Below are 14,307 nucleotides of genomic sequence, written 5' to 3'. Positions count from 1 at the left end.
TAGAGGGAGAGACAACTGATGGGCGATCTTTCCCCAACTGATCTCCATTGTTCTCATCGGACGAACAATAATGGTGAGTTTCATCTGTCTCTGACGCCATCGACAGGACATGATTTATTCAGACCTGTCTGTAAGCTCTGGGGGACACAAACCTTCACACACACACACACACACACACAGACACACACACACTTTCTGCACACTCATCCCTGCAACTCTTGTGTGTCAGAAGACGCTGTGGGAAAGGAAGCATCGAGAGAGAGCCTCCTTTTCTCTCCTTTTCATCACCGCTCTCTTCCTTCCTCATTATCCTCCTTTCTTTCCTGCCTTCTGTCTCACTCGCACTGTTTTCCCCATTTTGCCGTCTCTCCTCACATTCCTTCCCTTGTGTTCCCCTTACCCCCCCTGATGTTTCTTTCTGGCCTTCTGTTTTTTCTCGCTGATCTTGTCCCCCTTTCACGGCCCAACACCTCACTTCAATACGCTGCAGAGACAGGCCACACACACACATACACATACACACACATACAAACACACAAACACATAAAAGGTCTAAGGTGCAAATGGGGTGAGTGTGAGTACATGAATGAGCTGAAACATCTCCATCAAGTCGTTCCTTTTAATTTGGTACTGGGTACTTCAGCAGGATTTAAATAGTATTTATCATTTTCTACTGAGACCCAAATGAAAAGCACAATATCTGAATGTTTGTTGTGTCTGCATTTCTGGAAAGAGGTCACCAAATATGACAGGAAGACATTTGAAGGTGGAGGGGGTGGATCATGAACATCAGCCGGTTCGTAAACTTTAGTGATCACAGACAGAAACAAAAAACAAACAAACAAATAAAACAATCCTTCAATTCCCAAGTTTTCTCTTCCCGACAGGTTTCACACACGCCTGCGAAATATCCCTTGCTTTGCTTCGAAGCAGCCGCCCTCTCTCTCTCTCAGATGGCATGTCAAATCAGTTTGGGTGAAGAAAGGAAGGACAGGAGCGGGCTGACGAATAGAGAGATAGCTTGGCACCTCCCCCAAAAAGGGAGGAATGAGGAAATCAATGACTCTGTTATCCAGTGGTTGTGTCCTCTCAACACTCTCTCCGTAAATCCATGGTGGATGTGATTCAGTGTTCCCTTTTGAACCCCAAAATAATTATTTTTAAGAGATTTTAAATCCCTGCAACATCAGTGCTGCTTGGCGGAGATACTATTTAGTATCGCTCCAATGAGAGATGTAGTTCGTCAGTACCATTCTGCCCCCCCAAAAACTCTGCTGAGGCCTCGTTTAGGGCCTGCTAGTTAGTTCACATATTTATTCCCCACTGTACTCCTAGCCATCACTTAGTCTGGGCATTTTGCTGTAAGGGTTCTCCAGGAGGTAGTGGTACCTGTTGAAGTTCTCCAGCATGTACTTGGGGGCGTACATGTGCTCTTTGGGGTCCACAGGGGGATATTCCTGCAAGGAGCCATCAAACCAGCCCCCCGTCCGGATCAGATCACGGATGTAGTTGAGGTCTCGCTTCTCCTCGTAGTCGCCCCAGCGTGGGAAGTCTCCGTTCTGCGCTGACACCAGTTTTAAGTAGATTCCCTCTGGCGAGAAGCACCAGGAGCAATGCCAGCCAGCGAAATGGAAGGGGCTTCCCAACGACCACTGCACCAGGATGTGACCCGTGTCGTTTTCGTACTTGCGGAAACCCGGCATGGTGTAGTATTCACGACGGCGCAGTTTGATACCGTCGCCATCGTAGACATCGCGGAGCATCCCCACTGTGCAGCCTGATACAACCTCGAGAGAGCCAAACTGCTTCCAGAAAAATCCATACAGTGACTGGATGTGAAGAGATAACAGAAAAAAACTTAATTATGAACACCACAGAAATCCTAATAGATTGGTAGACAAGTGATTCAACAGGAGATCAACTTCATGCATCATACACCTATCTGCAGTTTGACCAAATAAACACAACTTAGCAACTTAACGCTTCTACCTTGCGCATGTGGATGGCGAAAGGCTCTGTCCAGCCATCAAACAACTTGAGGAAAAGGAGGCCTTCACGTGCTGGGATTTCATCAGCATCGTTGATGACGAAGACATCATCTGACCTGATGCCTATCACTCTGGACATGCCGTTGCGTGTCAGGAAGGTACGCAGGTAGTCATCTGCGATCCAACCATCCTGCCGACCGCCGTCTGGGAAGTGGTCCAGGAACACGTACAGGATCTTGTGACGTATGTAGTCATAAGTACCATTAAGGAGGAGCTGCAGGAAACTGAGGAGGGGATTGCAGATATTAGAAATGTTATTTTGTTGATTTTTTTTAAAGATGCAATGAGATTTTAGGATTGTTGTAAGGTTTTTGCTTTACCCTAACCCTAACCTTACCTTGAAGCTAACCATTTCGAAACACTGCTGTTGTGTCTTAGATTTTTAGATCAATCAATCAATCTTTATTTGTATAACACCGAACTCTTCAGGTTTTAATTTTAAAGAGACCCAACATTCCCACATGAGCAAGCACTTGGCGACAGTGGCAAGAAAAAACTCCCTTTTAACAGGAAGAAACCTCAGGCAGGATAGGGTTATAAGGTTTTTGCTTTACCCTAACCCTAACCTTACCTTGACGCTAACCATTTCGAAACACTGCTGTTGGGTCTTTTTAGATCAATCAATCAATCAATCTTTATTTGTATAGCGCCAAATCACAACAAAAGTTATCTCAAGGCACTTTACACATAGAGCAGGTTCTAAACCGAACTCTTCAGGTTTTAACTTTAAAGAGACTCAACATTCCCACATGAGCAACAGTGGCAAGAAAAAACTCCCTTTTAACAGGAAGAACCCTCAGAACCAGACTCAGGGTGGGAGAACATCTGCCTCGACCGGTTGATGCATTTTTCCTACAGTTTCCTACCATTGGTTGGAGAAGTGGTTCCTATTATATGGACTGAAAATCAATTAGCAGACTCCTATAACTTTCTTGTGTGAATAAACATCAATTCTGTATTATTTTGGTCAAAAACGAGACATGACAAAATGTGAATTACACAATAAAGACCACCTGGTGACAAAGGTCCGTGTTTGACAAATGGTGCCTTTGAACAGAGAAAATCCGCTGTCGATACAACAAACTCACTGGAAAGAACAACTCAATTAACCTGTTGATATGCATAGCGAAAGACATTGTTCACCGAATGAAGCCGCTTTCATGCAGTGTCACATCCCATGATTGAACACACCAATCTCTCCTCCCAAGGCCGCATGCCGAGTCAATCATGTTGCTCTTGTCATAATCTGCTGTAAAATTGCTCCCAAGGCATTTCATGTTGTTGCCAAAGGAACTCCACTATAATTGTTATTCAGTACAATGATTCAAGAAGCGTGAAGGTTGGCTGCAAACAAGACTGTAAGGTGTAAACAGCAACTCAATGTACTAGAAGAGTATAACAATTTGGCAACTTGGGATTCTCAGGAACTTTTTTTATTCTACACTGATGAATATTTATAAAGCCAGAACATAAATTAGGAGTCTCCAGTGTACAGAAGGACCTCAACTGAATAACACATGACCATGATTTTATAAAGTATATGCTACTCTCATGACTAGACTGCAATAAAAGACCTTTACCTTTAAAAAAAAAAAAAAAAAAAAAAATCAATCTTAAAGTTTGCTAAGCATTCGTGTCATTTTACGATAATACCAAGAGAGCGATCTACTGATGGCCACAGAGCAGCTCAGTTGAGGATTACACATTTTACTTAAATACACCTTGACCTTAAGGGCACAGCTCTTACATCTCCGCATGGTAATCCAGAAGATGGTGTCTTACCCCAGAGTCCGTCTCTCTCCATAGGCAGTAAAGTTGGATTCACAAACAAGGAACAGATCGACGGCTTGGGAGAGCTCATGAAAGCGTACGTGCAGCAGATCAAACTCGTGGTTGACATTGATGGCGTTGATCACCCTCCGCGGAGTCTCTCGTGGCGTCAGGCGCTCCTTGGTGGGCAGATTGGAGTGGTAAACCATTGTGGGAACCCCACAGTAAGGTCCGTGCCATCCCGGCCGACACACGCACTTGACCAGCCGCTTACCGTTGCCCCTAACCCTCGCTTTTGATTTTGGAGGTGTGGACGGCTGCTGCTGGACCTGCAGAGGTTTCCGTTGCCCAGCAGCCCCAGCCCGACCAACTTCCCCAGCTCCATTGGCCACAGCGCCCCCTGATTTCCCAGAGTACTCCTTTGGGGTCGCCACCTCAGTCCCCTGCCTGAAGCAGAGGGCTCCAGCTTTGGTTCGGACAAAGTACGGTGTTTTGTCATGTTGAAGCTGGTGAGTGCGAGTGTGGAGGTCTCCCATGGCTTCTACAGAGTCTGGTAATTGATCCTTGGCCACCCGATGCTCTTTCCTCACTAATAGGACCTCTGGGAGGTCTGGCCCAGCAGGCTGGTCTGGATTGCTGGGGTTCCTTGGCCTCAGGTGGTCAGGTGGTTCAGCTCTCTCCTGAAAAGGAAGGAAGACATTGAAGGTAAATAAATACCTGATATCTGCCCATCCCATGGTCATTAATTAACACAATGCAATATCTTCCTCCCTTCCTTCTTTCCTTCCTCCTTCCCCTTTCTTCCTTTCTTCTGTCCTTCCTTCCTCCCTCCCTCCCTACCCTCCTTCTTTCCTTTCCTTTCATTCCTTCTGCCCTCCCTCCTTCCCTCTTTCTTTCCCCCCCCACCTTCCTCCCTTCCTTCTTTCCTCTGTCCTTCATTACTTCCTTACTCCCTTCCTCTTTTCCTTCCTCCCTTCCTCCCTTCCTTCCTTCTTTCCCCTTATTTCCTTTCCTTCCTCCCTCTTTTCTCCCTTTTTCCTCCCTTACTTCTTTCACCCCTCCTTTCCTTCCTTCTTCCTTCCTTCCCTCTTCCTCCCTTCCTTCCTTGACTCGAGGACAACAGGAGAGTTAATACAAAAGGAGACAATTTTGAAATCTACATCACACCTGAATGAATGAATGAACTATACTACCTACATGATAAAACAACCACTGCACTTTTTGAAGACTTCCAAAGGTTCATATAAAATATAACAATGTAACAGAAGTTCACATAAAGCTTGCAAGCAAATTGAAAGATGAGTTGATGATAGTACACAGTGAAAAAGCAACAGCTCAGTGTCTTTGTGGACTAGACAGATGAAGGCTGAAGACACACTTATAAGTTTCTTACAACTGAAAGAGATCCAAGATGTGGTGGTGTTTTGTCAGCTTCTTTTCTCTGCAGATATTTTTGCTCTATATCTAACGTCACACTACATCCTCCTTTGCTCAGGATGGAAAAATACCAATGATTACTGCTGCTGCTGCTTTGTGAAAATTTGTTTAGACAAATGAAGCTCTTTGTTGACCATTAATAGGTTACTAGGAAACCCTCTCAGTGACATTAAACAAATTCATGGGAGTGGATGAAATTAAGGTTAGGGTCAGGGTTAGATCTCACCATCTCACATCACCATTTTATTCCTTGTTCACATTTCTCTCCCGGAGCTTTAAAATGCGTACTGTGTGAAACTGTATTGTTGCTTTTATTAATTTTATTTAATCAAAACTACAGCGAGGGTTGATATCAGTCTCACTGTTTACTGTTCACTCTACTGCAACTGTATCAGAGCTGTGTTAACTTAATGATAAATTAATGATAATGCAATCCAGATATTTCCTAATGCCTCTGGCTCATATTTCAATTTTAAGGGTGTGACCAGTGATGACCGTTATTAATGTTCTTTAGAAAACCCAAACTCTCAATAAACCTTACTGGCATCGTTCCATTTAATAGGTTTTTTTTTGGTAAACGATTGCGACCAAGATATGTGTTTTACAGTCACTACTCTGTACTTCAGTTTTTGTCAGTTAGTGGCTGACAGTATATACAGATATCGATATGATAGGCAAAGCAGCTTTATTTACATGGCGCATTTCATACACAGGGGCAACTCAATGTGCTTTACATAAAAACAAAATATCAGATGATTTAACAGTGAGAATTGGGAGCATTAAAACATACAATTAAAATAAATAAAAATTAATTTAAGAAACCCAATAATAATAATAATAATAAAAATAATAATAATAATTTAAAAAATATAAATAATAAAATAATAAAAATATAAATTAATAAAATAATAAAAATAAATAAATAATAAAATAATACAAATAAATAAATAAAATAAAATACATAAAAAATAATATTAAAAATAATAATAATAATAATATTAATAATAAAAATAATGTAATAAGATAATATTAGCCGATTTATTATGACAGCGATTGTTCTACAAAACATTTTTCATTTTCTTCATGTTTTGAGATCATGAAGTTTTAAATACTGCAGGTAAAAGAACAAGAAGGTGTACCACCAGTCAGCGGTAATGAAGAGAATCAACCAGAGCCAATATCTACTTTTCTAGTATTATTACTATTAAGTATTATAATAGAATTTAGTCAACACTGATGTGACGGATATGAACATTTTTAGAGAGGTAGCACTAATGGCAGGGCTGTTGTATTGGAATGTATTACATTGTACAGGTGTTTCTATTTTTATGGCCACTCTGAGTATATAGGGTGATAACAAATGTTTAATCATCTTACCTCATTTCGAGCATCTCCTCGCTGGTTCTCCTCCGGTTTCTCCCAAGGGTGAGGAGGCGCTGGCTCTTCCCTGAGCCTCAACTCCAGCCCTGCACTGCCGATGATTCCAGCACCGCCAGCCATGACACCCTCAATCCCCAAATCCATCCCTCCGCCCCCTCCTCCTCCTCCTCCACCACCTCCACCTCCCACAGCACCCACCACCCCTCTAGCTTTGGAGTCCGAGCGGAGGACAGGTAAGGGAGGAGCCTCTTCAGGGGAGGCGGGGCTGAGCGGGGTTGCGGACGCCCCCTTCTCCCTCCAGAAGAAGCCGGTGACCATGATGAAGGACTTGATGTTGGGATACGGGGCGGAGAGCTCACGCAGCAGGGAGACGTAGTGTAGGGCCTTGTAGTAATGGAGGAAGGAGATGACGCACAGGCCCACCGTGCAGAGCAAGAACACCCTGTGCCGCCGCATTTTCATCCTGGAAAGAGACGGAGGGAGGGAGGGAGGGAGGAATGAAGGAACATCAGACTAATAACATCAAAAAACAATTTCCGTTTTGAAATAATGTCTTTATTCCCATCTGTACTTTACCCCTGTGGGTGAAACACAATTAACTTAAGAGTAATGTCCTCAAGGGTTGTTAAAAAAAAAAGAGAGAGAGAGAGAAGAAGCCAAAAACAAAACAAAACAAAAATCAATCACCATGCTTGGGATTTGGTAAAAGCAACAATCTAACTAACAGAAGGAAGGTGAAAGCCTGAAGCGCTAGCAAATTGGGTCAAATACATTCACTGTTCCTCCACTGAGGCTCATGTTTTCTCCTCTGGTTACAGGAAAGAAGCTGAAGTCTCAAACAAATCATCATCTAAAACACTGAAAAATCGGTTCCAACAATATGGGCTGGCTAGTGGCTACATAATCCATGCTGAATATCACGCTAATCAAATGACATGACTTCATTTTTATGAATATTAGAGATAATTAGAGAAGCATGGAAAGTAAAAAAACTAAACTTAATGCTAAATGCGTATAATGTTTACTATGTTCACCATCTTAATTTAGCATATTAGCATGCTAATATATGCTAATTAGCACTAAACACAAATTATATAGAGCTGAGACTGATGGGAATGTTAACATACAATTAAATTTGATGTCTCTATTAAAAAAAGGAAAACTGTACCACTTTCACTCTACTCATCTCTCCATTCACTCACATGCACACATATTAAAAGAAACAGTGGAGTAAATAACTATAAAAACAGAATATAAAATAGTTAAAATGCAAGTTGTTTTGCAGGTAGCGGTGACCAAGTATGACAAACTCTGACTTGAGGATGACAAGAGAGATGTAAGAGGAAGTTCAAGGATCACCATAGTGATTACAATTCATCCTGAGGAGAACAGGACAGTCTGAATCCAATGACTGGATCACAATCTACGCAATAGTTATCGAGGCATTTCACTGAAAACCACTTCCATCAAATCTCATTGAGGTGCTAGAAGTAAAAGTTCGGGAATCACCAAATTCATTAGGATTCATCTCCTTGGTACAAAATTCATCGAGTAGTAGTTGAGATAATTCAGCCTGGACTAAAGTGATGGACTGACCATTTGATAGACTGAGATGCTATGCTGCTCACATAGCTGGCTTAAAATTACAAATGTACTCCTTAATGAGTGTTCAATAGGCTACTAAGACTCATTTAATCGTGTGCATTCACCTTACATTTCCTCTATGTTACAATAAAAAAAAACAATTGAAATAGAAAATAAAAGTGAACTCAAGACATCTGAAAGGGAAAGCTTGTCTTGGCTCATGGGTGGGATTTCCTTTTTTCGCCAGGCACAGGCAGTAAGGTCAAGAAACGGGGACACTCAGTGCTTACGCAGCAAGATTTATTTCTGCTACTCTAATCCATCTTCAGAAAATGTTGGACATCTGAACACATTAAGCATACAATGTGCTGGGGAATAATAATAAAAAAAAACACTGAGCTAAGGAAAAAAGAAAAAGGAGCTAACTCTGCCAGTGAGCTCGCAGCAATGCATTGCATGAATCTGAAGTAGCTTGTTCAGCACAGCCCCCCCGAGGGTCTTAACTACTGGATATGAAGAGAAAGGCGTAGAGGGAAAGATGAGTGTAGAGGCGGTTGGGAGGAAGTATGGCGAGATGTGGTCCAGTGAAGGGAGGAGAGGAATGAATGAGGCATGAGTGGGAGCCGAGAGGAATGAACATGAAGGGAGCAGAGATGAAAAGAGGAATGGGGAGGAGAGAGAGCGAGAGAGAGAGAGAGAGAGACTGACAGAGAGACAGAAAGACACACACACACACACACACAGAGAGAGAGAGAGAGAGAGAGAGAGAGACAGAGAGAGAGAGAGAGAGAGAGAGAGAGACAGAGAGAGAGAGACAGACAGAGAGTGAGTGAGTGAGTGAGTGAGTGAGTGAGTGAGTGAGTGAGTGAGTGAGTGAGTGAGTGAGTGAGTGAGTGAGTGAGTGAGTGAGTGAGTGAGTGAGTGAGAGAGAGAGAGAGAATATCCTCCATGAGAATACATGAATGTGAGTGTTAACGAGACAACCAGAGGTTCATATTAACAGCTTAACACGAGTCAGAGCTGTAAGTGTGAGCACTACAGTACTTAAAGCAAATTTATTATTTATCATATCTGTGATGATTTGATACTTGATTTTTGATACCAATACCAAAAAGATTTATATGTATTATTTGCTTCCTGACTTTGAGGAACAATACTTACAAAACAAACATATCACACAACTTTACCTCCATAAAACATAATAGACTGACACAGGTATGAATTAAAAAGTAGCTATAATCAACATTTCTTATATTGACAATGGATCTCATCTCCACTGCTATGCACACAAGGGTTGCACATTATCATCCACCTCTACTTTACAATTTCTCACCACTCTCAAAGCAAAATTTTTAGCTAAAAAAAGAATCTGTTTTTAGTGTAAAAGCTCTAAAAACCTGATGTACATTCTGTGCCCAACACCAAACAGCAGGTGAACACAGTGGAACATTTACCAGCTAAAGAACAAGATTATTTCTTTTTTCAGGTGGTAGAAGAGACCAAAAACAGAGCGGTTTGAAACTCCAAATGAATGCTAATGTTTCTCCTTATCTGCTGGATGTATGTAAGTAACTGTTTAACATCAGCTGGTTCACAGCTTGTTTCTGCTGCCCCTCAGATCAAATCAGGATATATCTGATTATGGCTAGCTACAGTATCAATACTCGATACCTTTAAGTTACTGACCAAAATAAATTTATACCAAGTAGTATTGAAACGTCTCTCGCCAAAAGACACCTGTAATTGATCCTTGTAGCATCCGGAGCAAAAAAAGGACATTTTATGCAATTTAATGCTTCTATTCACATGATAGGTATCGGTACTCAGTTGGTATCGGTATCACTTTAAGGTCACTTACTGTAGATTGGTACTGGTATTGTAAATTTTTACCCAGCCTTATATCTGATCTTAGAGAAAGTAAACAAGCTCTGACAAAGAATTATGCTAATTTCCATGTAATTCTCTGAGTTTATTGGCTTGTAATTGCATAAGATAATAAATAGACACAATCTGCACCTCAGCCTCAATATTAACCAACAGCGACTCGCTTGTTCATTGGCCTGCAGTATATGATAGGAGCTCGTTGAGACATCCACACAGACAAGCCATAAATTAATAGCACCATTGCACCATGAAGTAATGATTCATACTTGACAAATTTTTAAATTTCAGATTAAAATGTCTTTATTATAGTATTGTTGTAACTCTAACCCATTTTCATTATGCACTTTCATACATAAGAAAAAATGAAAGAAAGAAAAAGAATCATAGCAATCTAAAATGAATGAATGGGCCTGGATAAAAGTCATCATTTAAAATAGTCATAATTAAAGGATGTCAAGTTATTACTCCATCAACCATCAACCTCCTTTTTTTAACCTATATTAACCTAGGAAAAAAAGGTATTACTATAAACTGAAGATATAAGCATCCCTACAGGAGACACTGATACTATTTCCAGGTCATGTCATGAGAAAAGCTCACATGCTTCCTTTGTTTTTAATCAGACGAGCGCAACCACACGGAGAGCGATATGTTTTTGTTGTATAACCGGTCCGTCTCTTCACTGAGAGAGAGAGAGAGAGAGAGAGAGAGAGAGAGAGAGAGAGAGAGAGAGAGAGAGAGAGAGAGAGAGAGAGAGAGAGAGAGAGAGAGAGAGAGAGAGAGAGAGAGAGAGAGAGAGAGAGAGAGAGAGAGAGAGAGAGAGAGAGAGAGAGAGAGAGAGAGAGAGAGAGAGAGAGAGAGAGAGAGAGAGAGAGAGTATACTGCCTTTTTTAAAAACATAATTGAAGCATAACCAATTCCTCTGCTGCTAGGAACACAATCGTACATGAAAGGCAAGAAAAGAGACACTGAAGTATTTTAGAGGGAGGTGATGTTAACAGAAGGGAGAAGAAGAAGTCAAAGGAGGAGAGGAGGAGAGGAGAGGAGAGGAGAGGAGATTGAAGCTGCTGGTGTTTGGTGTATTGGTGAAGACACACACACACACATATCTCGCTTCATCTGCCACATCCTCTCTTCAAGTCTCTCAATTCCCCCTCTATTATCTGCCATCTCCAATCCCCCCTTCCCCTTCACTTGCTCCCTCCCTCCTTCACTCCACTCTCCTCTGTCTCCCACACAGCTTGCCATAAAAGACAAAGAGGAGGAAATGAAGGATGAATAAAAGACTCTCTATCTCTCTTCTTCTTCTTTTTTTTACCCTCCAACAATATGCAGACACATTGAAAAAAAAAAGAGTGACAGGAATGAAAGCTCTTTTACTTTTAAATAAATTTCACTCGTGCCTTTCACTCGAGATGCTAAATATTTTGGTGGGAGAAAAGCATATGGTGCAAAGATGCCATTTTTTTTAACAGACAAAAGCAAAATGAAATGTTTAAAGACAGGTCTGGTCTGTCTTAAAGCAACAGTCATGTGTGCATATGAAGAGTAAAATAGGTTTTCCTCACTGTAGTCATTCCTCCTGTTCATCCTGCCTAATAACATTTCCCCTCCTAAATCCTGAATACACTTTAATGTAAGAGATGGGGGCTAAAATCCACAGTGTGTCCCATGATGTCATTTTGTCCAATGAGGCCTATGCATGAGTCTGAATTAGTCATATCAATTGGATATTGTCCAGTCTTTTTAGCATAAAATTTCCTTTTTGTGTTTCCTTGTTCCTGTTTTAGGGACTTTGGTACTAAAAAGAAGTAAAGTTGAAAGGTATATACTTGATTTGGCTAACATGGACAGCAGGTGAGGCTTCACATTAGCTTCAGTCAAACTTTTAAATCAACAGTCATGTGTGCATATGAAGAGTAAAAGAGGTTTTCCTCACTGTAGTCATTCCTCCTGTTCATCCTGCCTAATAACATTTCCCCTAAATACACTTTAATGTAAGAGATGGGGGCTAAAATCCACAGTGTGTCCATGATGTCATTTTATGCAAAACTGCATTTAAACATTGATGTAAAGCTTATATGAGGCCTCAGCAGTCTGAATTAGTCATATCAATTGCATATTGTCCAGTCTTTTTAGCATAAAATTTCCTTTTTGTGTTTCCTTGTTCCTGTTTTAGGGACTTTGGCACTAAAAAGAAGTAAAGTTGAAAGGTATATACTTGATTTGGCTAACATGGACAGCAGGTGAGGCTTCACATTAGCTTCAGTCAAACTTTTAATTAATTTTTGTTTTTCCCCCTTATCACAGTGCATTGTGTATGAGAGGGTTTTTCTAACATGTGAAGACAATGACTGTGATTGTTTATTGGGTACCTCGCCTTGTTTATGGTTTTGTCCAACCTTAGATAATTATGTACACCTCAAGTATTGGAAGAATGCAGTCTTGGCAGGTAAAGGAGTCCTGCCAGTTTTCCATGAATAAAAGTGACACAATCAACATCTGTGGATTCATGTTCTGCTTTGTTTTGATTTTAATTAGTGCACAATAGTTTGATTTTATCTTAAATATACATGACTCATTATATTCCATACATATCTGTATTGATATTTGTTCACTCTCTCCTTTTGTTTTTACAGCGGCTGTCAAATGTGACTCAACATCATTAAGCTGATTTCTGTGTGTTCCTAATCTTTCGTCATGCTCGTTGCTTTGAAAAGGAGGTGTGTAATCCAACTGTTACTCTTATGTTAGTATAAAGGTTACTTGGTGAAGGCGGTTCCCTCAACAGCTTAAAGAAGTCTCTCCTTGGGGAAAAGTCAATATGTACAGGATATCTTACCGAGTGGACATTTTAACCAACCTGAACTAAAGCTGATCATTGTGAATGCTTTACAAAAGGATCATTGGAAAATCCAGCTGTCCTTTCTTTAAACGCACGGTATGTTGTTTTACTCTCGTAGACTCAGCACTTTAAAAAACGTCACTGTAAAAATAACTTTGACACTGACTAATGTCTCATCTGCTAAACACAGTATTTATTTAAAAAAGTTGCTGTTTATGTTATGTATACTATCCCTTTATTAAAAAGTTTTGTTGGCAAAAAAAATCCTGCATATATTAAGAGCCAAGTGTTATTAAAAGGTAGTTTGAGTAATATGTAAATGTGACTCAAACTACTTTTTTATATGTAGTTAAAAGCTTTGAAAGACTATTTTAAAGCAATTAATAAGTAAATGCAGTGGTAGTCTGAGTAAAATTTGCTGACGGAAACATTAAACTTAATTATTTCTTGGTTAAACTGAATTATTTGTGGTATGTTGACTTTACTGATAGTATCAAGCATCAAGCCAAGGTGCTTCTAAGTAAAAACACGTCACTGTTTTTCAGTGTAAGTCACTGAGTAACTACCAAGTAACTACCCTAAAAAAATACTAAAATGTTGGTTTCCTGTTGAAATGTTGTTTAATATAAGGAATAAATCACAGAGGGAGCAACAACTTATCCCCATAAGTTACCACAAAATCTACCGAATGACTTATCCCATCACCATTGCCTACCACCCATCAACATTTATATTCAAAAGCACTTACAAACAGAGACCCCGCAGGCATCGTGTGCGATTGAGGGATGCCAAGGTACCTCTAAGCCAAGACATCACTGTAGAAATGCTCCCAGTGTGCTCATGTCACCAGTCATAGCCAGTGTACTGCTGTAAACCTCCTCTCTCCCTTTGATGGTGCCTGTCAGGGTGGAGTTTTAAAAGTCACATTAAGCAACGGTGACGTTATATCGGCTGTGGTTGCAGTTAAAACAGGTGATGCAAAGAATTGTCAACATGGACTCCTGTTTGCTCTGGTTTTTGTTAGTTTGCATGCTAACAAAGTTTTTTTTTGTGTGTTCTTTATTGCAATCCTGATAATCATCAGGACACGTCATACTTTAGATAATTATCAGGATATGTTCATTTTTAGAAACCTCCTCCATGCAGAGCCACAGAAGACTTGTTTTTTTTTTTTTTAATTGTTACACAACTTGTTTCACATGCTAAGCAGTCTACCCCCCGTCTTCTTTCCTTCACTTTTCCTAATTTCCAAAAATGCTGCTCTACCTCACAGACTCGTTCCTCTTGTATTGGCTGCTTTCATTGAGAATGCACAAAGCTAACTGCTAAGCTAGGCTAGGATGGAGGCTAATAAACAAA

The 14,307-nt window shown here is 40.6% G+C and overlaps 1 protein-coding gene across 2 annotated transcripts in view; it reads right to left on the bottom strand.

Moving 5' to 3' along the window:
* Positions 1–646: 646 nt before the first annotated feature.
* mgat3b (beta-1,4-mannosyl-glycoprotein 4-beta-N-acetylglucosaminyltransferase b) overlaps positions 647–14,307 on the bottom strand; it is a 64,957-nt gene continuing 51,296 nt past the window's right edge. For both annotated transcript variants that reach the window (XM_053331905.1, XM_053331897.1), the window contains exons 2-5: positions 6,633–7,098; positions 3,831–4,498; positions 1,990–2,272; positions 647–1,829 (exon numbers count right to left, since the gene is read on the bottom strand). In XM_053331905.1, the coding sequence (XP_053187880.1) occupies positions 1,332–1,829; positions 1,990–2,272; positions 3,831–4,498; positions 6,633–7,097 (1,914 nt within the window). In that variant the 5' untranslated portion in view covers position 7,098 and the 3' untranslated portion in view covers positions 647–1,331. The remainder of the gene's footprint in view (positions 1,830–1,989; positions 2,273–3,830; positions 4,499–6,632; positions 7,099–14,307) is intronic.

Source organism: Scomber japonicus, chromosome 2 (assembly GCF_027409825.1).
Source record: "Scomber japonicus isolate fScoJap1 chromosome 2, fScoJap1.pri, whole genome shotgun sequence".
Classification (NCBI taxonomy): domain Eukaryota; kingdom Metazoa; phylum Chordata; class Actinopteri; order Scombriformes; family Scombridae; genus Scomber; species Scomber japonicus.
This window is presented reverse-complemented; position numbering and strand designations above follow the sequence as displayed.